Source organism: Vombatus ursinus, unplaced genomic scaffold, assembly GCF_900497805.2.
Source record: "Vombatus ursinus unplaced genomic scaffold, bare-nosed wombat genome assembly UNPS02004691.1, whole genome shotgun sequence".
In the NCBI taxonomy this organism is placed as follows: Eukaryota; Metazoa; Chordata; class Mammalia; order Diprotodontia; family Vombatidae; genus Vombatus; species Vombatus ursinus.
The window spans coordinates 2388655-2413113 of NW_020944469.1; the positions used below are offsets into that span (position 1 = coordinate 2388655).

General features: G+C 45.6%; 1 protein-coding gene across 2 annotated transcripts; it reads left to right on the top strand.

The window, feature by feature from the left end:
- Positions 1–5258: 5258 nt before the first annotated feature.
- Positions 5259–24183, top strand: LOC114026071 (putative P2Y purinoceptor 10). 2 transcript variants are annotated; one of them, XM_027839689.1, is made up of 2 exons: positions 5259–5391; positions 22863–24183. In XM_027839689.1, the coding sequence occupies exon 2, from the start codon at positions 22909–22911 to the stop codon at positions 23896–23898; it is 990 nt and encodes a 329-aa protein (XP_027695490.1). In that variant the 5' UTR covers positions 5259–5391; positions 22863–22908; the 3' UTR covers positions 23899–24183. The 2 variants fall into 2 exon arrangements, with proteins under 2 accessions (XP_027695490.1, XP_027695499.1); XM_027839698.1 differs by lacking the exon at positions 5259–5391 and adding an exon at positions 5432–5600.
- The last annotated feature ends 276 nt before the right edge of the window (positions 24184–24459 follow it).

Genomic DNA, 24459 nt, shown 5'->3' on the forward strand with positions numbered 1-24459 from the left:
AGAGAGAGAGAGAGAGATGAGGCTGACATTCGACTCAATTTAACAAGCATTTATTAAATGCCTCCTGTGTAGAAGGTCCTGGGCTACTGGGGATGCTAAGGCAAAAAACCAAACAGTCCCTGCCTTTACAGAGCTTATATCGTGTTAGGGGAACAGGGATATAATGCAGACATTGGTAGATAAGGAATTGCTTATAACATTTAAAATTTTTTTCTTGATGTCTTTTGTTTTTACATTACCTTCTAATTCAAATATATCTCCACCCACTTCTTAAGACACTTACCAACTGTAGGACTCTGGACAAGTCACTTAACCTCTGACTGCCTCAGTTGCTTCAGCTGTAAAATGGGGATAATAACAGCACCTATCTTCCAGGGTTGTTGGGAGGATCAAGTGAGATGATGATTGTAAAGGGTTTGGCACATAGTAGGTGCTTAATAAATGTTTGTTTCTTTCCCTTCTCTTCCTTCTCCCCAGAAAGCCATCCCCTGTAACAGAGTATAAAGAGGGGGCAGTTCAACAAAACTAACCAATACATGGACCAACTGATAGTACATACAGTTACTGGAATGGAAAGTGTGTCAGGGGAGTAATATAAAATGATACTTGGAGCGGTGGGTAGGAGCCAGACTGTGGAGAGCTTTAAATGGCAGGCTGATGATTTTGTATTTTATCCTCGAGGCAATAGGAAGCGATTGAAGATGTTTTTAGTAGGGGAAGGGGGGACTTGGTCAGATAATTGATTCTCACCACAGTGGCTTTTACAGATCTTCTTATCCCTCCTCAAACCTTCAACAGCAACCTTTTCTCTAACCCTGAAAAAAATTGAGAATATTCTCTGAGTTTCCTCTTCCCCCCTCCTCCTCATCTCACATCTCTTAGACTTCTTCCTCCACTATGTTCTCCTTCATGCCTGTCTTACACGAAGAGGCGGCCTTTCTCATTGTCAAAGCAAACCCCTTTAAGATGTACCCTTGATCTCATTCGCTCCCAACTTTTCCAATAATTTGTCCTCACTATCATCTCTTGACTCGTCAATCTCTATCTACTAGCTCTTTCCCTGCTGCCTAAAAACATACTATGTCTCTCTCATCCTTAAAAAACCCTCATTTGATCCTACCACTCCCAATATCTGTGGTCCTTTATCTCTCCTTCCATTCTTGGTTCAACAAATTGAGGAAACCATCTATGCTAAGGGCTTCTACTCTTCCCCCCTCCTCTGGAACCTCACCCCCATTCACTTACTTCTAAACCCTCTGCAGTATGGCTTCAGATCTCATCATTCAAATGAAATTGTTCTCTGCAAAGTTACTAACGATCTCTTAATTGTCAAATTGAATGGCCTTTTCTTAGTCATTTATCCTTCTTGACCTCTCTGCAACTTTTGATACCATCACCATCTCCTGTAGGATACTCTCTCTTCTCTAGGTCTTTGTGACACTGCTTTCTTCTCACTCTTTTCCTACCTGTCTGACTACTCCTTCTTTGCTGAATCTTCATCCAGGTCATGCCCCCCCCACCAGGCTCTTTCCTCAGCCCTCTCCTTTTTTCCCTCAAACTGTGGGTTGCCCCATATGGGGTTGTGACCCACAGTTTAAGAACCCTGAAAAGGTCACAAGTGGAAAAAGTTTAAGAAGCCTTGCTCTATCCTACCTTACTTGGTGATCTCATCGACTCCTATGGACTGAGTTATTATCTTCTATTACCTCCAGCTCTATAAATCTAGCCCTAATTTCTCTCCTGTATCACCAACTAACTGCCTCTTGGACATCTCAAATTGGATATCCCATAAGCATCTCTAACTCAACATGTCCAAAACAGAATTCATTACCTTTTCCCCAAACTCTCTTTTCTTCCCAACTTTCCTCTTACTGTATTCTCCATCATTCAGGCTCACCACCATACTCACTCCACATATCCATTCCATTGTCAGGTCTTGTCATTTTCATCTTCACAATATGTCTCAAATAGGTCTGATTCTCACCACCTTCACCTGGACTATAACGGTAGTCTTCTGGCAGGACTCCCTGCCGCAAGTCTCTCTCCAGTACAGTCTGTTTGTACTCAGCTGCTAACGTGATTTACCTAAAGCTCAAGTCTGACTGGGTCACCCTCTCCCTACTTAATAAACTCCAGTGGCTCCTTAATACCTTCAAGATGAAATATAAACTCGTTTGGCATTTAAAGCCCTTCACAACCTACCCTTTTCCTACCTTCCCAGTCTTCTTACTTTTTCATTTTCCACTGAACACTTCACAATCCAGTGACACTAGCCTTTTTGCTGGTATCCTCACGCATGTCACTCTATCTGCAGATTCTATGCTTTTTCACTGGCTATCCCCTATTTCTTCAATACTCTCTCTCCTCACCTCTGCCCTGACCTTCCCTGGCTTTCTTGGAGATTGAAGTCAAATTACGCCTTCTACAGGAGGCCTTTCCCAGCTTCCCATCCCCCTGTTAATGCTTTCCCTATGAGATAACCTTCTACTTGTAACATGTCTTTTGTATGTACACAATTATTTACATGATATCTTCCCTTAGTTAGAATGTGAGCCCCTGGAGGGCTTTGCCTTTCTTTGTATCATAGCACTTGGCACACTTAGTAAACTGTTATGGACTGATGGACTGGTTGTTTTCTAAACATTAGTTTGGTAGCTGAGTGGAGCTGATAGATTGGAGAAAGCAGCAACTGGAAGAAGGGAGATAAATTCGGGGATTTACAGTAGACTATGGGAGAAGTAATGAGGGTCTGAGACTACAGTGGTGGCTATATGAGTACAGAGAAAGGAAGAGATAGTGGGGAGGCAGAATCAACCAGCCTTGGTAACTGATTGGACATGGAGGTCGACGGAGAGTCAAGGAGGACTCTGATGTTATAAACCTTGGTGACTAGAAAGATCACGGTGCCCCAAATTGAAACAGGGGATTTTAGAAGATGAATGTGTTGAGGTGGGGGGACACAATGAATTTTGTTTGGGATATATTAAGTTTGACATGCCTATGGGACATCCAGTTAGAGATGGGGGTCATGTGAGACTGGAGGCTAGGAGAGAGATTGGGGCCGGATATGTAGAACTGATGAGATCACCACGTGAGATAGTATAGAAGGAGAGGAGAAGAGGGCCCAGGATAGAGCCTTAAGGGATACCCACCGTTAATGAGCATGACCTGGTTGAAAATTAAGTAAAGGAGATTAAGAAGGATCTGTCAGACTTGTAGGAGAGGCATCAGGAGAGATGAGCATTACAGATGACAAGAGAAAAGAGAGTGCCCAGGAGGAGGGGATGGGTCTACATCCATGAAACAATTCCATAACAGCATCTGGCCTAACGTGTTCTATACGTAAAGGAGGTGGGCATTCAGACTCAGTGCCAAAGTTCAGAGGAGAGAGAAATCAGTCCATTTTTCTAGGGCTGTGAAAGGACTGTCATACTCATTTTATAGGTGAGGAAAGAGGCCTGGGTACAACCGGCCACACTCCACAAGCTGGAGAGTGCCCAGCCTTGCCCAAAGAAAAGGAGAGCTTTCTGTTCCTCTTTCACAGGCCACCACATCCTCCCATTTCTTCTTTGGAAAGCCAAGCAGTTATGGCTGGGAGTGGGGTAAGGTGAGGTTGGGTGGTCAGAGGAGTAGATGGGAGGCTTCCCTTGAGCTTAGTTTGGCAAACACATTTGGAGCACCTGCTGGGTACCGAGTTCTAGGCAAGGTATTCCAGGGCTACACTGGAGAAAGGCATGGGCCTTGCCCTCAAGGCGCTTAGGAGGGAGTGTACCATGAAACCACAGACACAGGAAAAAAATGAGTGGACTAGGAGTATGAAAGTGGCATAGAAAGCTCCAGAATACTGGAAGAATCCATGGGAAGAAGGGATGGCCTCTAGCTAGGGCTCTAGTTTTAACTCTGCTCCTGACACCAGCAAGGTTCTCTGTGCCTTCCTAGGGCCTCATTTACACACATGGAATCTGTGCTTCTGTGCCAGTAGGAGAAGCCTAGAGGAGACTTCCTCCCTGCTTCAACACTCCCCCTGCCCCAGGCATTCTTCCTTCTCTAAGACAGAGGCCTCCTAGTATAACCCTTTTATCACAAACCCATTTCTCTCAAACTCAAGTGAGGCACCTCGTTCGAGCATGGAACACTTGGTGTTCCAGAAGATCCGGAGCCTTCAGGATTTAGAAACTGAGCTGAACCTCCCTGAACTCCCATTCAAGGAAGCATTTAGTAAGTGTGTGCTGTGTGGCAGACCCCAAGCTGGTTCTGGCCATACCAAAACTAAAGTGAAAAGTCCCTGCCTTCGAGGAGCTTCCATTCTCCTGGCAAGAACATGTAGTCAGTACATGTTATAGTCAACACAAAATATATTCCAAGTTAAAACAAATAATTTAGGAAAGGGAGATGGAGCAATGATGAAAACTGGGGTGGACAATGTAAGAAAGGCCTCATTTAAGAGGGGGTACGAGCTGAGCCATGATGGAGCTAGGGATTCCCAGAGGCGGAGGCAAGGAGGAAGTGCATGCCAGGTATGGGGACATAGCCTGTGCAAAAGCACAGAGGCCAGAGATGGGGTGTCATTTATGGGGGTCAGCTTAGCTTGAACATAATGTATATGGGGGGGTAATACAAAATTAGTTGGGAAGAGTAGGGTGGAGCCACACCGTGAAGGGCTTTAAATGACAAACAAGTTTGTATTTTATCCTATGGACTGTGCTCTTAGGTCCTTTTCAGTTTCTGGCTCCCATCAAAATGTAATGGAAAGAGCCCTGAAATCTACTGGTTGGTAGCTGTGTGACTGTGAGCCAGGTGCTTGCCTTCTCTGGACCTCAGTTTCTTCTTTAGAATGAGAGGATTGGACTCAGGGAGCTCTCAGACCCCTCCTGTGATTTGTGGCACCAGGATCCTTGGTCATGCTCCTTGTGGCAATCCTGCTTCTGCTACTTAGTCCCTAGGTGACCCTTGGGCCACGTCCTTTCTCTGAGGCTCAGTTTCCCTACCTAAACAATGAGGAGGTTGAACCAGTTGATCTCCAAGGTGCTGTCCAACTTCCCAAACTGACTCAGACTCCCTAGGGGCTCCCAAGAGAACCTGTGTGGTGACTGCAAAGGAGAACCTTACGGGGGACGGGACACTGGTTTCGTGTTTTCTGATGCACAGCTCTGGTCTTTTGAATTCTTCTGCACCAATGAAATGGAGAAGAAATAAGGGTTGATGACATCACCTATCTAGGGCACCTACCTTCAGCTCGTTTCTGTGGTGAGACACCACGCACATTTAACTTCCTCTTCAAACAGCACACTGTGCATTTTATCAGCAAGCTCCTATGTCACTGGGGCCCTGCTGCTGCTCCCCAGGCTTCATGCTGTGTCACCGAGCTGCCAGTCCAGGGTGAGCCACAGGGTAAGTGTCACCATGTGGGGTTTAGCCAGGACCTGACTTCACCCAACAGCCTAGCCATGGAGGCTGGCCACAGGAGGAGGAGAGGTCTTGGCAAGCCTGGGACCTCAAAGCTTTCCCCAGGGTTCCATTCTCGGACAAGCTCTTCTACCAGAAGCTGCTGAAGAGCACAGAGACAGAGGAGCTGGCCAGGCCCAGGAGGCCGAGCAAAGGTAGCCTCCTCCCACTCCTCGGCTTCAGTGGCACATAGGGGTCCAGGTGGAGCCCAGCTCTGGGCACTCACTGGGGGAGCAGAGACTTCCCAGCTGGAAAGGACAGAGAACATCAAATTCAACCCTCCCATTTGACAGATGAGGAAAATGAGGCCCAGAGAGGGGAAGTGATTTGATTTTCCCACCTCTCAGAGGACAAGAAGGAGAGAGGCTGTTTCCACATTTGGGGGTGATTGGCTCAGAAAGAATCTGTGTGTTTCAAAAAAAAAGTCCTTGTGCTAAGCCATTGGAGACATGCGGGCTAGAGATTTGGAGAAATGAAATCTGTCATGTTGCAGCTTTCTGCCGTGTGCGAGTCTATCAGGAGGCATCAACAGGAGAGGGGTGTGGTGGGAAGGAGGGCGTTGGTTGTTCTAGAAGCACTTCGTATTGGAATGGAAAAGCTCTAGGGGTTGTCCACTGTCCCCCACCCCAGGATGAGAAGTGAACTCTAGTTCTCTCTACCCTAAAGTCTTGGCTTGGTATTTAGGGACCCATTCTGTTTTCAGCTGCAGATGGAGCCCAGACTCTGAGCTCCTGAGGAATGGAGTTGAGTCGATGAGCTCCAGAGTCAGCTCTGGCATTCCTCAGGGTGCTCTGGTTAACTCTCTCATTACCAGTGAGCTTCAAATCCTTGAATGGTAGCACCTCTCTGGGCCTTAGCCAGGAGCTTTACGGGGTGAGTCAAAAAGAGGTTTCCCCCTGAGGATGGGCTGTGCCCAGTCTGTCAGAGCCATGACCAGTTAGGGGAGAATAAAAACAGGTTCTAGTGTTTCCTCTGGGAGTAGCTATCTAGTCACAGGGCTGTAGAAGGGATAAGGCGCATGTATTTTTCATTGTCTAGACCCCCCATCGGGCATAATCTCTACCTCTATTACCTGGTTGTTTCAGCTTCTCAGTATATGGAACCTGGGGAGATTGTTAGTGATAGAAAGGGAAGCCAGCATATTGGGGCAGGGAATGGCAGGAGATGTTGCTAGAGATGTAGCAAGCGTCTGTGGTGACAGCCTTTGCAGCAGGCTGGGAAATCCACGCAAGAAGAGATTTCCAGTCCAGACAAGTGGAGCATGGCTCCACCTTTCTGGGCCCCAGGGAGTTCCCTTTTGGGCTCACCTGGGAACATTGCCCAAATGGCTCCAATGTCAAGCTGCATGGCTTCCAGGTAGAAGAAGGCATTCCAGGGGCAGTTTCCTCCAGGATTTCTCTGGCTATCTTGGAGGGATCACAACAACAGCTCTTGGTGCAAGGGATGCTCAGCTTGAATTTAGCCCAACGGCCCAGAATAAAGTGAGTCTGTGGCAGAGCATAGTTTCCCAGGGGGCAGGGTAGAAAGCTGGGATGCAGAACGCTAGTGTTGAAGAGGGCCCGAGAGATCACTTGGTCCAGCTGGACCAGGGATTCTTCACCCTTGTTGTGTCATGGACCCCTCTGGCAGGTCAGTGAAGCCTAGGGACCCCTTCTCTGAATCATCCTAAATGTGTAAAATAAAATATGTGAGATTACAAAAGAACCTTATATATAAAAATGTTTTTAAAAACAAGCTCGCAGACCCCAGTTCAAGAACCCCTAGTCCAATTTAATCTTACTTGTAAAATCCAGTTATTTTTCAGATGAGGAGCCTGAGGTCAGAAAGGGGAAGTGGTGTGTCTACTGTCCTGCAGTGAGTTAGAGGCAAAGAAGCGTGCTTTCCTGCCTTCTGGCTCAGTATTCTTTCCATTGTATACCTTGGTTGTTGTCCAGGAGAGATGCCAATGTGCCTGATCTGGCCATTTGGATGGGAAGATTCATTCTGGGATGTTCATTCACCCTTACCTGGTGCCATAAGCTTCAGAACAATTGCATAGGTACGATGAGGGTACCTGAAGGATTGGAGCAGGAGAGAAAATAGCCCCTGGGCAACTTAATTAGAGGGGGCCAGAGGGCTCCCTAGGAGGGAACTGTTTGCTTTCGTGCAGGTCACTTTCTCTCTCTGAGCCTCAGTGTCCTTTTCTGTAAAGTGAGGGTAGGGATGAGAATCCTTATACTCCCTTGCTCCCAGAGCTATTTTCAAGGAAGTCTCTTGGTCAGTTTTCAAGCTAGGGAAATAGGAGTGATGATTAGGCCCAAAGTCCGTAGATACCCCACAGACCTTCCTTAAAAGATATTGAACTTTTTTTGGCCTGCCACACCCCCATGAGAACAGAGTGTCAGTTTCATGACCACAGGCAAACATTTTGTAAGTAATTTCTCTTTTTTCAAATGAAAAAACAGCAATCAGCTACCCCAAAAGAAATGAACCCAGAAGTTCTGAAATCTGGTTTACAAGCTCGGGGGGGTAGGGAGGGACCAAGGTACTTGCATATTAGCTGAGAGGTTTAACACTCCCCCACTCTGGATTTCCTGGACCCACCTCATTAAAAACAAGTGTCACAGCTACTGAGCTTGGGAATGACTGGGCCACCCTCAAACTGAGGGAGGTCATTGTGTACTCAAGCAGAAGTGCTTTCTAGAAGCTGGATGGACCCCTTTTGGCTTTTGAGTACCTGTTGATTCTGACCTTAGGGGAGTCAGCTGGGGTGGGAGAGAGCTAGCCCTGCTTTTAGAATCAGGTAGACCTGGTCTTCCACTCTTGCCATGTGTGACTGTGGGTGATGTGTGGACCATTGCTCTCTCTGCACCCAAATGTCCTTCTCAGCAAAATGAGGGGATTAAATGGAATGATCTCTACTGCTCCTTCTAGCTCACTGTAGAGAAGTAGCTCAAAGTTAAGCTTGGACAGGTAACTCCTTGGAGTAGAAGGTGGGGGCAGGCAGTTAAAATCAATTGGGAAGCTAAAAAGAATTTCTTTTGCTGTTAATTTATCACACACAAATGGTCCAGTCTCATCAGATTTGTCCAAATCAGTCTGTCATTGTGACCTCCTGTGAAGTAAAGTGAAGGATCATAGGATTTTGAGCTAGATGGAGCCTCAGAGGTCAATGCTATCATTTTAAATATGAGAAAACTGGGGCCCAGAGAGAGAAAGGGACTCACCTAAGATCATAGAGGCAAGGAGTGGGAGAGCCAGGCGGCTAACCCAGGACCTCTGGCTCCAAAGTCGCTTCCCTGGAGGGAGTCATTTAACTTCCTTGGGCCTCTCTCTCCTCCCCTACAATGAGGAGGCTGAGCTCCATGATTTTGAAGGTCTTTCCCTTTGCAGCTGCTATACTTTGGTCCTAGCAGATAATTTAGAGCTAGAAGAAACCTCAGTAGGTCTCTAATCCAACCTCCTCATTTTACAAGTGAGGAAAATGAGGCCCAGAGAGGGAAAGGACCCCCCCCCCAGGTACTTTGGAAGGGCTTCAAGCCCAGTTCTTTGGATGCCACACCTAGGGTTCTTTAATGACCAAATTCATGGCCCACAGCAACAATTCAGGCCTTCTTCGGGATTCAGATTGGTGCGCGTAGGCAGCTGGCACCAGAGCCCATTTGCAGGATTTCATTGGCCAAACATGAGAGGAACATTGGATTCTTGGCTCTATCCCTCACTAACTGTGTGCCCATAAGCCAGTTCCACCCCTACCCTAGGGTCCCTTTTCTCATCTTAGAAAATGGGGATGAGAACTCCCTTCCTTGCTGTGGGGAAAGTGGGAGAGAAAGGGGGAGAGATTCCTGCTGGGCCATCCCCCACAGACTGATGAGGTTGGAAAATGCTGTCACTTCCACAGAAAGGGAAGAGGAAGGGAAGGCAAGGAGGCACAACTCTCTGGGCCACTTACCTCTTTCCTGTCACAAAAGTCAGTGTAAGAAAGTAAGCCCATGCACTCAGTCTCACTGACTGGTCGAGGATTTAATTGTTCGAGGGGCATTGGCATTTAAAAAGAGGATGCACTGGAGAGCATAATGCTTAATCCAAAGGAATGAAGCTCCAATGGTCAACTTGCAAGCATCAGCAGGGGAACGCATTATGGCGCTGCATAGGGACCAGTTCCAATGAATACCAGCACGAACTTAGGTGCCAGGGAGGGCACATGTCCTGGACCCACCATCTCCAGTCCAGAACCTGAAGACACAGGCACCTGGAGGAAGGCAAGGGGGGGATGCTTGGGAGTGGAGCCCCTTTGGAGTGTCCACCCACTCTGAAAGCAACTGAGGCCCACCAGGAAGAGCATTAGCCTAAGAGTAAGAAGACGTGAGTTTAGAGGTTCACAGTGCTCCTGGCTGGGCCTCGGTAAAATGAGGGCTTGGATTCTATGGTCCTTACGGCCCCTTCCAGCTCAAAATCGATGGGGCAGATCTCCCTCCCAAGTATCCCCACAGTCTCTCAGTCTTGGCACAGCTCTGACCCCTGGTGGCCAGTTGTTTACAAAACCTGCCTGCAGTTTGAGCTGCCAGCAAGTGATGGTCCCTTGACCATGGACTCAGAGAGCTTTGGAGGTGAAATGAATCTTACTCTTAAGCCTAGAATAGGTCTATTATTTATGATTATGTGTCATTCTAGTCCAGTGAAAGGAGCACTGGCTCTGAGGTCCGAGGATCTAGGTTCAAATCCACCCTCAGAGACCTCAGGGGAGTCATTTCACTTCCTGGAGCCTTAGTTTCCACCTATGGAAAATGAGGGGGTTGGGCTAAACGGGTTCAAAGGTCCTTTTTCCACTCAAGTTCTGTGTTTGTTTGTCTAATGATTCATTATTTACAAAGCACTTCTCTCTCAGCAACCCTGGCAAGCAGGTAGTGCAGAGATCACCACCTTCATAGGACAGATGAGGAAACTGAGGCTCAGATGAGGCCAGGTGTCTTGCTTCTGGTCACACCATAAAATCAGAGCTGGAAGCACATCTTCCTGGTGAGAACATTGCCAAGATTTCTTTCAAATGTGGAAGCCTTTACTGAGACTTGGGCTTAGGGGCCATGATGCTCACTCCCACTACCATTCTGCTTTTCTAAGGCCAAGTGACTTTTCCTTGTACAGACAGTAACACCAGGCCTCTCTATGCCTAAAGAACCGGTGATTCCTTCACAAAATCAAAGTGATTTTAGTATCAGCAGACTCTTGGATTTAGAAACTCTCTTCTGTGCCTGAGAAGTTTGCTTCCCAATTGTGATGTTTTGTTGTGCCTGTGTATGTACACACACACACACACACACACACACACACACACACACCAGTATCCATTAGTATCACAGCATGTCTGGATCTTCTCGAGAAGGCCAAAGCTACCAGACAGTCAAATGGGTGGTCTCATAGACCTAATCTGCAGTAATTACTCCATTTCTGTACCACTTCAATGTGTCCTCAAGCCAACCTTGTAAGGTAGAAAGTGTAGGTGTCATTATTCCCATTTGACAAAGGAGGAAAGTGAGGCTCCAAGAGGGGAAACCTCTAGCCTGGAGCCCCTCAGTGAATAATAAGTATGTGAGAGTTAGGATTCAAACTCAGATATTCTAACTCCTAAACCCAGGCTCTTCCCATAGCTCCTCTGCATCTGGCAATCAGCATATTCCCATTATACACTGAGCTCTCAGGCTTTTATAACTCCCATTTTGGAATTTGCTTGGCCTTTGTTTTCCTTAAATAAGCTGTAGTTGATTTCATAGAATGCAAGAGCTGATCCTCAATCTTCCACAAGCTGAATCCTCAAGCTTCCACAGATCAGGGGATCATGAGAGGCCACTTGAAGAGCAGCTATGCTGACCCCCTCCTTTGAGAAATCAAGAAACAGGAGCTCAGAAAAGAGGGCTGGTGATTTTACTTACTTTTTATTTACAACTAGTAAGTAGCAAAACCAGAATTCATACACAGGTTGGAGCATTTAGCTTTAAAGACTCCAGGTATTCCTGCCTTGATGTTATGTCCTAGGTCATTTTTCCTTCCTCCATTAGAAAGAGGTCCCATGCTTTGGCCTGAGACTACAAAATCAAGAAAGGTTTTCTCAGATCAAATATCAATTGACTTACTTACAACCTTGGACAAGTTACTTCACCTCTCTGAGCCTCGGTTTCCTCTTCCAAAAAGATTCCCTTCTGGCTCTATCAAGGGCACCTAGGTGGCGCTGCAGTGGATAGAGCACTGGGTGTGGAGTCAGGAAGACCTGAATTCAAATCCAGCCTCAGACATTTACTAGCTATGTGACCCTGGGCAAGTCACTTCACCCTGTTTCCTCATCTGTAAAATGAGCTGGAGGGGCAGCTAGGTGGCACAGTGAATAGAGCACTGGCCCTGGAGTCAGGAGGACCTGAGTTCAAATCCGGCCTCAGACACATGACACTTACTAGCTGTGTGACCATGGGCAAGTGACTTAACCCCATTGCCTAGCAAAAAAAAAAACAAAAACAAAAACAAAAAAAAATAAAATAAAATGAGCTGGAGAAGGAAATGGCGAACCATTCCAAAGTCTTTGCCAAGAAAACCCCAAATGGAGTCCCCGAGAGCTAGACACAATTGAAACAACTGAACAACAAAGGCTCTATTACTCTATTGTCCTATGTACTCATTTGAGTCTCTTTTAATCAATCATTAGTTACAATTAATTATTAATAATAGTAGTGATGATGTAGTAACATACTTCCATAGTGCTTTGCACTTTACAAAATACAAAGAAAATAGTTCAGGTATTATTCTCCTGATTTGATAGAGAAGCAAGCTAAAAGGGAGAAGTCACTAGCCCCTACAGAAATGGCATGGGTGGGGCGGGGAAGAGGGGAAGAGGAAGTATTTCCTGAGAGCTGCCTTATTCCCAGCGCTGGGTGCTAGGGCTATTGAAGAAGGCAAAGACCTGGGCATTATTCTCTCTACAAGTTCACAGGCTGGTTGAGGAAAGAGACACACAGAGGAAACTCTCAGAAAACAATGGTGTTTTGGGCCCCATGGTCTGGCTCAGCTCAGCAAAGGGGGAGAAGCCGGTGAAGGGGAAGGGCTGGAGGCATCCACAGGAGGAGGGCCTCCTGTGTGTGACCTCAGGCTGGCTGCTCCAGACAGTCAGGAGATGGCCTGGATGGGGAGGCAGCACCACCACAAGGAAGCAGCCGTGCACTAAGGAGACAAAAGTAGAACAGAAAGAAAGTTTGAAAGACTTTAACAGGAGATTGGGAGTGTTGTGATTCATTCAACAAACATTGATCTAAGCCCAGATGGGAGCAAGGCTCTGGACTCCAAGCTGGGGATACACAGGATATAGACAGACAGACAGACAGACATTGAGGCTGCTCTTGGGCTGGAGGTCAGGGTCAGTGTATGAAAAGAGGAACCGAAATCTCTACAGTAAATGTTAAGGAGAGAACTAAACTGTTCCAAGAAATTTGAGAGGGGGGTGGTCACCTTCAGCTGGTGGAGGTGGGGGTGGGGGGGTGTAGACAGACAGTAGGTAAGCGTGGGGAGGTGTCCCTTATGCTAGAACTTGAAGAAAGGGAGAGACTTTAGTAGATGGAAATGGGAGGGCTGGAGGGATCAAAGGTATTGTGACTATTTTAATAGCCTTAGAGGGGTCATAAATCTAGACCTTAAAGGCCATCTAGTTCAATCCTCTAATTTTACAGGGGAGGAAACTGAGACCAAGTGATGTTCAGGTTTGTGTTGTTGTTCAGTTATTTTCCAGTCGTGTTAGACTCTTCACACCTCCATTTGGGGTTTTCTTGGCAAAGGTACTGGGGTAGTTTGTCATTTCCTTCTCCAGCTCATTTGACAGATAAGGAAACTGAGGCAAACAGGGTAAAGTGACTTGCCTGAGGTCCCACAGCTAGTATCTGAAGCTGGATTTGAACTCAGGAAGATGAGTTTTCCTGACTCCAGGTCTGGTGCTCTGTGCACTGTGGTGCCCCCTAGCCACCTTAAAAGGCTGTAAGTGGCAGAGGTGTGATTTTAAACCTGCATCCTTTGACTCCATTCCCTGTGCCCTTGCCACCGTACCATGCTGCCTCCCAAAGGGTCACAGTTGTCCTGACCACCTCTCTAGTTTAGCCCTTCTCCAGAGAAGACAGGTTGAAAACAGACAGTTTGGATAACAGAGTCACACATTAAGGGGTGGGGTAGGATGAGATCAAACTGAAAAGAGAGAAAGGAATCAGCTTGTGGAGGGCCTTAAATGTCACCCCCACAAGTTTCTACTTTCTTCAGGTGAAAATAGAGAGCACTGAAGGTTTGGGAAGAAACCAATGACATGGTCAGAATGGTACTTTGGGAAGAAGGCTCAGGCAGATGTGTTAGAGGTAAGAGAAAAGGGGCCCTGGAGGCAGGAGGCCCACTTAGGAGGCTGGCACTGATGCCTGGTGGTAGCAGTGAGGGCAGGGGAGAGACTCCACCAGCTTGGGCGAGTGATTGAAAGTAAGGAGTGAGGGAGAGGGAAGGCTGGGAGAGCTGGCCCTAAAGGACAGGAGGGATGTAGATAAGTCTACTAACTGTCAGCATGGGAGTTGGCTGAGGCCCTTGTGGTTAGACGAGGGTTTTGCAGATCTCCAGAGGGGACTGGCCATTTCTGGGATGTTAATATGAATCAGTAAAAAGTTAGGCTGTTGGTGGTTTGGAGAGCAATTCACTCAGAGCAGGTGCAAATTGGTTCATGGCTCATCAGACCATCAAACCTTATCTGTAGCCAAAAACACCTCCTGGGGCCCAAGGCTTGAAAAGAGGCAGTTGCCAGTTGAGCACTGGCGGCTGATTAAGCGGGGGTGACCCCCTCCCTGCCAAAGCGGGGCTCAGGTGCAAATAGCTGCCCTGAGGCCTTCAGGCCATTGAGGGGGGATGCTGCGGAACCTGCTGATTGGTGCTTTCTGAGGCCAAAGGCGGGGTATGGCCCAAATGTCACACTTGGAGTCATACAGCCTAGATCCAACCCTGTCTCAAACAACCACATGAGCCAGGGGTGTGCTGGAGCCAGCTCTAACCTAGCAAGAGCTGATCATTAAATTTTCAGTAAGAGCACTTATACCTCAGAAATTGTTTCATTGATTATAGACTTAGGAAAGTGATGGAAAAAATGTTAATAATGTAGATTAAACTTTAAAGTGTGTCTCACATGCATTCCTCTCTCGCCCCCTCCCCAGCTGGTAAGTATTTACCAGCACACCTTTTCATGTGACCATGGCAAGTTTCTTAAATCTCTGAGCCTCAGTTACTATATTAGTAAAATGGTGAAGGTAACGATAATGCTTACATTGCCTACCTCACAGGGTTGTTGCTGGCAAACTTTAAAATACTAGAGAAGTAAAGGTGAATTATAATGATTGTTTCCATCCCTTTCCTGGGAGAGGAAAGACAGGAACTGCACCATTGTCCTCAGTGCTGACCCTGAGCGTGGGGTCCGCAAGCAAGAGGTTACAAAGTGATTCGATTTTATCGAATCACAGAAGATCAAAGCTGGGAGGGACCTCAGTGATCCTGTATTGCAAGCTCTTTGTTTTACGTAGGTGCACTCTGTGATCCAGAGAGGGAAAGGGACTTGACCAAGGTCACACAGCTAGTGAGTGGTAGTGACAGGATTCACCCCCAGAGCTTTTGACTTTCAAAGCCCTGTGCTCTATCCACCTTTGCTTCTTTCTTCAAAGTTAGAATGTAAACTCCTTTAGACCAGGGACAATTTTTTCCCCTTTTGTCTTCGTTCGATCTAGCACAGTGCCGTGGCACACAGTGGGGACTTCATAAATATTTTTTAAATCGAATAGAAAGCTGTAATTGGAGGCACTCACTAAAAGTTCTGTTTTCAATCCCTGGCTCAGTAGCTTCTAACCACAGGACCAGGGACTGACATGCAAAACTTGGAGGGCCGCCATTTGCATGGGTTATCATTTGTCTTGGCCCCAGTTATTTCTATATGCTGACTGCTGCTTCTATTTAGCTCAGTGGGTTAGAACACAGCACTGATGATGCTGAGGTCATGAGTTCAGACTTCATGTGAGCTGGTTAACCACAACAAATATCTGTTGAACACTCGATATCCAGTCAGCCTTGCTAGATGCTGTGGGAGCCCCAAATAAAAGCCAAGCCCTGCTCCTCAAGGAAGTCATAATCTAGTCAAGGAGATAAGTTTGTCACAATTCTAGTGTTTAATTTATTTTTTTGTGGTCACCTGGGTTTCATCAGTGTAAGGAGGGAACTCCCAGCGTAGAAACTCCCTCCCCTGCTGCAGCTTGGCTCCAACGTCTAGCTTTAGGGAGCTTCCTAGGACACTGGGAAGTTAAGCAATTTGCCCAGAACTGCCCAGCCAGGGTGTTAAGGAGGGAACATGAGCCTAGGCCTTCCTGATTCCAAGAGAACTCTACCTACTATGTCATAGTCAGAGCTGCCATTTATATAGATCTTAGTGACTTACAAAACACATAATGTTAACTCCTCATTAACAACATTAACTCCTCAAAACAACCCTGTTTTCCCACTGGGTGGCAATTACTATCCCTGTTTTACAGTTTAGGAGTCTGAAGTTCAATGAAGTGACTTAACAAGGCCCTACTGTAGGGCCAGGACCAGGGTAGTGGACATAGCACCAGAAATGGAGTCAGAAGGCCTGGGTAAAGAGCTCAGCTCTGCCATTTTCTTTCATTCATTCAACAGATACTTGTTAAACAACCTACTGTATGCAACGTTTGGACCTTGTAGTTAGTCCAGAGATCTGGAGTCCAGATCTTACTTAGTCCAGAGATCTGGATTCCGCTAATGGCTCTGTCACTAATTAGATAGGTGACCTTAGGAGCATAGGCTCTTAATAAATATGTGTAGATTGGCTGAAAGGGAGGTCACTTTCCCTCTCTGCATCCTGGTATCCTCCTATGTAAATTGAAGGGGATTATCTCTAGTGTTCCAGCTCAATGGGTCTATAGCAGGGGTAGGGAACCTGCAGCCTTGAGGCCACATGTGGCCTTCTAGGTCCTCAAATGGGGCTCTTTGGTTGAATCCAAACTTCCCAGAACAAATCCTCTTAATTTGTTCTGTAAAACTTGGACTCAGTCAAAAGGCCACACCATAGAAGGCCACATATGGCCTCGAGGCCACAGGTTCCCCATCCCTGGTCTATACTGTTCTATCCTATGATGCCAGTGTAAGATAACAATACACACTAGAGTGCAGCCAGAACCAGAATAAAATGTAATTGGGAAATATTACCAAAATAAATAAAAATACAATAGAGCATAGGTAATATTAACATGTGGTTTTCTAATCCCACCCACCGATTTCCTTAAGTACAATTGAGTGTTTCTATTTGAGGTTAACATCCCTGATACACCTCATACTTCAAGGCAGCTTGTCCCAAATGCCTAATGAGTGAAGAGCTCTATGGACTAGAGAAACTTGGGAAGGCTTCATGGAGGAAGCAGGGCTTATGCTGGGTCCCTCGCCCTGGGCAACTCTTCTGAGAGTGGATGAGATTCTGCCTCTACTTGGACCATGTGGTGGCCTTGAACATGGTAGATGGCTAGAAAGCCATTTGGCTGCTGACCAGACAACGCAGGCTTCTGACCCTTGTCCAGGCCTCTAACCAACCAAAACAAGAAGCTGGGATGCCCTTGGAAGCAGATCCTAAGGCTGTCCAGAGACTTAGCTGATAGTGTTGATGGCACTTGGAGGCCTTGGACGTGATGATTTCTCCCTGTAGGAAGTGTCTGGCCCCGTGTGATTTCTGATCTGATTATGTTGCTGTTTCTCTGTCTTCTTCCAGCCTGATTCTTCTTAGCTGGAGAGGGAGGGTAAGGAGGCTCCTACATTGTTTTCTTAGGCTATTGGGCTATATGCTAAGAGCCCAGGCCAGCTGGGAAAGAAAGGGTGTCTGCAAAGGTGGTTATTGATATGGGGAAGAGGCTGGTCCTGCTGTCAGCCAAAAGGTGCCTCCCTTCAGAGGACACTGAGTCTGGCCCACGTGTGAGCAGGAGTCCCAACCAAGCAACAAGCAGTTATTTAGTGTCTACTGTGTGCAGTAATAAATACAAATGTCCCTGAGAAGTTCATTCTCCATTTGAACACCTTCCTTGGGTGGGTGGGAGGGGAGAGGCAGTCCAGTCCCCTTTGGAACAGCTCTGATTATTATTATGCTGTTGTTGTTGTTGTTCAGTTGTTTTAGTCGTGTCTGACTCCATTTGGGGTTTTCTTGGCAGAGATATGGTTTGCCATTTCCTTCTTCAGCTCATCTTATAGATGAGGAAACTGAGGCAAGCAGGGTAAAGTGACTTGCCCAGGGCACCATAGCTAGTAAGTGTTTGAGGCCAGATTTGAACTCAGGAAGATGAGGCTTCATAACTTCACGTCTGGTGCTCTATCCACTGCAGCGCCACCTAGCTACCCGCGATTATGATGTCCTCAATCACAGAAATGCCTCAAACTATGGAACCAGCACCCAAGTCAACCTTGTTCCTTCTCAGAATCCATCTTTCTGCCCCACCCAATGTGCATATTTCCCTAGGGTTTCACATTTAGCAAGTTGAGTTTGTTGAACCCCCTCCTTTCCCCACATAGCTAGAGAAGAGATTTGGGGAAGCAGCCATGTAAATGTCAAAGCCTCCTGCCTATAAAAGTGGGAAGGATGGGAGTTCACAGCAAAATAGGGCCTGAAATTGTGTCCAGCTTGAACAGAGACATGGTGGTACAGTCAAAAGTGACCCAGAACCAGTTAAAAGATGGTGACTTGGGGTTACCTTGAGCAAGTCATTTTACTTCTGAGTCCCTATTTCTTCATCTGCAAAATGAAAGGTGGGTTAGATGTTCTCTAAGGTCATTTCCAGGTTAGGTCCTGTGGTTTTCTAGCACGAAAGAACTTTGCTGTTTATTTAACACAGAATGAGAGAAACTGACTTTTTAAACGTCACATGCCAAATATCTGACATCAATGAGGCAGGAACGGATAGTGAGATCTGCCAGATAATTTTGATGGGTCCATGATGGATAATGTTGCTTTGAGGGCCAGGTCAAATGAGCCAGGCAGGGGATGAGTGTGGATGGATAACTTGTTTACCACTCTCTCGGTCACCCACAGTCATTCCATTCCCTCTGAGTGCAGCTATTGGAGATGAATAAAAGAAGATATGAAGGGAAAGCCACCCTGGGAAGTGTCAGCCCTATATAGCCTTGGGTGGTAGCAACTCCTTGACCATCATATAGCTCTGGATTCTTAGAGTAAGGCTCCAACTGTGGTGATACATGGCAGCCCAAGTAGCTGTGATCCAGTTGGTCTGGCTCCTGGTATGTAGGGCCCGGTTACTGAGATCCAAGTGAACAACATGGTATCCTTCAACTCCTAGCACAGGTAATGGGCCAGGTGAGAAGGACTGACCATATGGGAGAGGGAAGTGAATGATCAGAAGAATGGGGATCTCCCCTACCATGCCTGCACTCCCTTTTAAAAAATATATTTTATTTATTTTGTTAAATATTTCCCAATTACATTAAAATTTTTTTAAAGATTCATTTTTTTAAAATCATGAGTTTCAAATTCTCTCCCTCCCACCCTTCCCCACCCTTTGAGAAGGCGAACAATATTATATTGATTATACATGTGAATTCATGCAAAATGTATTTCCATATTAGTCATCTTGCAAAAGAAAACACACAGACAAAAAGAAAAATTAAGTGAAAAAGTATGCTTCAGTCTGCACTCAGAATTCATCAGTTTTTCTGTCATTTTAGCCAATCTAATACATGTGAGGTAGTACCTTAGAGTTGTTTCAATTTGCATTTCTCTAATAATTAATGATTTAGAACATTTTTTCATATGACTATAGATAGCTTTTTTTTTTTTATTTTAGGCAATTGGGGTTAAGTGACTTGCCCAGGGTCACACAGCTAGTAAGTGTCAAGTGTTTGGTCTGAGGCCAAATTTGAACTCAGGTCCTCCTGACTTCAGGGCTGGTGCTCTATCCACTACGCCACCTAGCTGCCCCACATAGATAGCTTTGATTTCTTTTTCTGAAAACTGCCTGTTCATATCCTTTGACTGTTTATCAGTTGGGGAATGGCTCTTATTTTCAGAAATTTGGCTCGCTTATCCTTTGATGAGAGTGCATTAGTACTGTTTAGTCTGTTTTTTTTTTTTTCCTTAGGAACAGAATCTAAAGTGCAGCAAGAAGTCATTTCACTTTCTTTTGGGGAGAATCTGAAGCCCCCTCAGCCATTTAACAGTCATTTAAAAGGACAAGGCAAGGCACATGGAGAAACGCTGGCATCTGGGAGCAGCGTTAGGTTATTGAAAGCACTGTGCCGTTTCCCAAGGGCAGTTAAGTCTGCTCACTCTTCTCCTTGTTCATTGCCCATCTGCAGTACCTTTTCAACACCTATGCATATATGCACATATATTTCTAAATACACATAAGTAAAGCTTAAAACTGCACTAAGAGTTTGGGGATACTGTGTATCTCTGTGTGTGTATACACATATATACACACTTTCAGTTTATATAATACACACACACACACACACACACACACACACACACACACACACACACTCTGATCGACCAGCTTGCTAGGCTACTTATCCAAATGCAGATCATAGCTTTTCGTTTGGACTCTACTCAGGTCATCCTCCATGACAGTGGCATGTATGCCTGTTTTATTCGACATAATCAAAATATCATTGAACAGTTATCCCTGTGGTTGAAGCTATCAGAGAACTTTATTTGATGTTTACGTGTATGGGGACCACCTTTAAGATTGTCATATTCTACTGAGTGAGATGGTTATTTTCTCCCCATAACTGATAAACAGTAGCAGAAGCTACTACCCCAATGAGTCAGTTGCGCGATCACAATGTTGCAATCTGCTGTAGTAGACAACATTCTACTACCGCCTGCTTCTTCCCTTCTCATTTTTCTATCGGAGATGCCCTTAGTGTGTGCATAGACCATTCCTCTAAAGATTTTATACAGATGAGAATATGAGTATGTGGGTTGGTAGTTTCTAATGCCTCTCTGGTTACTTTTTTGTGGTAATAATAACTCTCTACGGTTTTTCTGTCCATATCCTTGTTATCCTTCCCTCTTGAAGGCATTTTGAAAATTGATCCTGAGTGCCCTGAAAATGTGTCGCCTTCACCACAGATTTCTTCTGGGTGTGTTTGTTCAGTTCCAACTCCTCTTCCTAGTTTTATCTTCTTAAGTGCTATTTTCATTTCCTCATGCTTTAAAATGGGTACTCAGTAGGTTGATGAAGATTGATTCGATGCAATTTAATTCAGTAAGTGCTATAGAAATCCATTTTCTAGCTATTTGCTATCCTTCCATCTTCATCCAGACATGCTTTTGGGATGATCTGACTTAGTGAAGTCTTACACCAAGCTTTCTGCAGGCCCTCTTTCCTCCTACTGCTTCACACTGTTTTGAGATAAGATACAGCTTGCAATCTTTTACCAACTTCCTCTGTAATCTTTTTACAAATGGGTCTGCAGCCTAAACCAGTGTTGTCCTTGGAAACCTTATGTTTATCAAGGAGATCAAATGTGTGCTGCCTGAGTTGCTTTCTAGCCTCTTCTGGTCTCTTCAGAGTGGGAATTGTTTTATGTTAGTCAAACCTTTTCTAAGAAATGCTGATAAAGTGAATGTGTTTACTCATCCATTTCCCATTTTTTGGTTGAAAGTTTATTTAAGTAGGTTGGAGGCATTACATATTTTTTAGAATATTATCTTCTCATCTTTAGCCTTTCTTTTAGCTCAATGTTGATATAGACCTTTGCTCTAACCAGTCAGTGGTTTAATTACAACACAGGCACAGGATTCAAAAATAGCTCCCATGTCAGAAGCTAATTATTTCCTGTTTGAAAGATGTTCTTAATTTCATTCTTTTTGTGATATTGTTTGGTATTTACTTGCCCTTTTTTGACCCTCTGTCTTTGAAAAAAAAATCCATGGAATAGAGATACACAAACATCAAACTTTTGGCTATTTAATTGCTTAATCTTGAATGTTATTTTTTGACCTCTTCATCACTGTCTTCTTCTTTTCAGAGATTCAAGTTGAAGGCATTGAGTATCAAGGTGTGTTGCTTTAATTTGAAGGTTTCATCCAATCCTCCAAAAGTTTTCTTTATTTCTCCGTCCTTTCCAAGAGATACTGGTGCACACACTACAACTCATTATATTTAAGGTGGCCCTCTTGCTTGCACATGAGGGAGCCAGTTCTGTTTCTTCGAGGTGAGCCTGTGGGCCACTTTTCCATTTAGCTTCAGTTTCCTTGCATCTTCTGGTTTCATTGAGAGTGAGAACAGAAATAGCATTGTGACTCAGTTCTTCTCATATTTAGAGGACCAACAATGATTAATATTTATCTATGGTTTAAAACCTATGTGGTTGCTAGTACTCTCTGTCCCCTTTTCCACCACTTTGCCATTAGCACTATGGAAGCAGGAGAGGGACACACAGATCCATTCTGTACTTTTCTTTGTTTCCCAGCTAGATAATTTATCACCAAGTGCCAATCTGCCAACGATGAACCTCTCTGTACTTAGCTAAGCTGCTCATCAGACAGCAGGTACTGTCTATTTCTTGACACCATGTTCATGGCCTCTCTTATTTGGTTGAACGTATCAGAGCTCCACTGGCATGGCCTCATCATCACACCATAGTGAGGCTCTGGAGGAGAGGTTTGGGGACATACCAGAGCTGCTCTATCTCAGCAAATGATTATACCTGGTAGGTCCTGAGAACCAGATTTGGGGGATGGGATGATGTGAGAAATTCTGTCAGGGTCACTTACCTGACCTATTGAATTTGGGAAGAGGGTAGAGGAACATAGCGGTCTCAGAGAAAAAGTACTGTACCGGCAATCAAGAGATCTGCTTCAAATCCCAGCTGTTCCACCAGCCAACTGTCTGACTGTGGGTTAATCATGTGATCTCTGTAAGGCCTTAGTTTTCTTATATACAACATGATTGCATTATAAGTTTCAAGAGTAGAGTTGGGTTTGGTGTGTTGGTTAAAGATTTTGTTTTGCACTCTTCCATTCCCATGTGCTTGATGGTACCATGCCTTCTGTCCATTCTTTGCTTGTTGAATTCCTATCTACCCCTTAAAGCCCAGCTCAACCACATGAAGCCTTCCCTCATTCCCCTGGTCAGCTAGGTTCTTCTCATTTGGACGCCGGGTAGCATTTTGTTTTGCACTGATCATGTGATATATATTATAGTTGTCTGTATATGTGTCCCATCTACCTATTGGACTGTAACCTCCATGAAGACAAGAGCCTTGTCTATCTCCTTCAGTGCCTGGAACAGAGCTGTGCACACAGTAGGCACCTAAGCAGTTGTTCTTGAATGGCTGTTGAATGAATGCCCTCACATGTATTTCTTTGGTCTCTGCAGGAATCACACCCAGCCTCTCCTTAATGAACACACATAAACGGGCAAAATGGGCAACAATGGCACAAGTGATACAACCAACAGCTGCAATAACACGAATGTAACATTCCAGTACTCCCTGTATGCCATCACATATATCGTGGTCTTCATCCCTGGCCTTCTGGCCAACAGTACAGCCCTCTGGGTCCTGTGCCGCTTCATCAGCAAGAAGAACAAGGCCATCATCTTCATGATCAATCTGGCCGTGGCTGACCTTGCCCATGTTCTGTCGCTGCCGCTGCGGATCTACTACTACATTAACCACCACTGGCCCTTCCCCAGGTTCCTGTGCCTTCTCTGCTTCTACCTGAAGTACCTCAACATGTACGCCAGCATCTGCTTCCTGACATGCATCAGTCTGCAGCGCTGCTTCTTCCTCCTCAAGCCCTTCAGGGCCCGAAACTGGAAGCGCAGGTATGATATGGCCATCAGTGCCGCCATCTGGATTGTTGTTGGGACTGCCTGCTTGCCCTTTCCCATCGTGAGAAGTGCTGTCCTGGCCAACAAGTCCCAAGACACCTGCTTTGCTGACCTGGGATACACGCAGATGAATGTAGCGCCCTCAGTGGCGATGATCACATCGGCCGAGCTGGCTGGCTTCGTGATCCCTGTTGTCATCATTGCCTGGTGCACCTGGAAGACAGTGATATCTCTGCAGCACGCACGTGTGGCCTGTGAAGGGGAAGCTGAGAAGCGGAAGGCTCTTCGGATGGTCTTCATGTGTGCTGGGGTCTTCTTCATCTGTTTCACGCCCTACCATATAAACTTCCTTTTTTATACCTTGGTGAAGGAAAAAGTTATCACGAGCTGCCCCATCATTCACAGCACACACTATTTCCACCCTTTCTCCTTGTGCCTTGCAAGCCTGTGTTGCTGCTTAGATCCAGTCCTTTATTACTTCACAACTTCTGAGTTCCGTGACCAACTCTCCCGCCATGGTAGCTCAGTGATCCGGTCACGGCTAATGAGTAAGGAGAGCGGCTCTTCGATGGCCAGCTAAGCGAGCCCACCACCAAAGACGTGCTTGTCTCTCATATTCTTTGGCTTGTCCCTAAACCCAGAGAAATAGCCAAGCTATAGACGGAGTGACTGGACACTTAGTGTGGGGGCAGTGGGCATAGAAGGAGGCAGAGGTGGGATTCATTTGGCTGGACTGTTTTTGCTGTTCTGAAATTTAGGACTCTTTTATTTAAGAGAAGAAGATTAAAGCCTGACAGATGTTTCAGATGGAAGAGAAAAGTTGCCATCTCATTGAAAATGTCCTCAGTAAATTGTGGTAATGTCATCCAATGTGCATATTTTTTAAAAAAATATTTTTGCAATGTACATATTTCTTTTCCGTAGAAAAAAACCCCCAAAAGCTTATCTTGAACAGGAGCCAATACCTTTTCCCTTCTTTTTATATAATGTGGATGAAAAAAGCCAGTCTCTTAGATGTGAGGATTACACAAGCAAGGGGGAAAAACAATAAATAGATAGAATTTGGCCCCTAGTTCCTTTTCTTGAAGCAAAGGGGGATTGGAGCTTACTTCATCTCATCTAGTGGCCAGCACTGATATGA

Bases quoted from the DNA above. Each gene is read 5' to 3' on its own strand.
- LOC114026071 (XM_027839689.1), top strand. From the start codon at position 22,909: ATGGGCAACAATGGCACAAGTGATACAACCAACAGCTGCAATAACACG.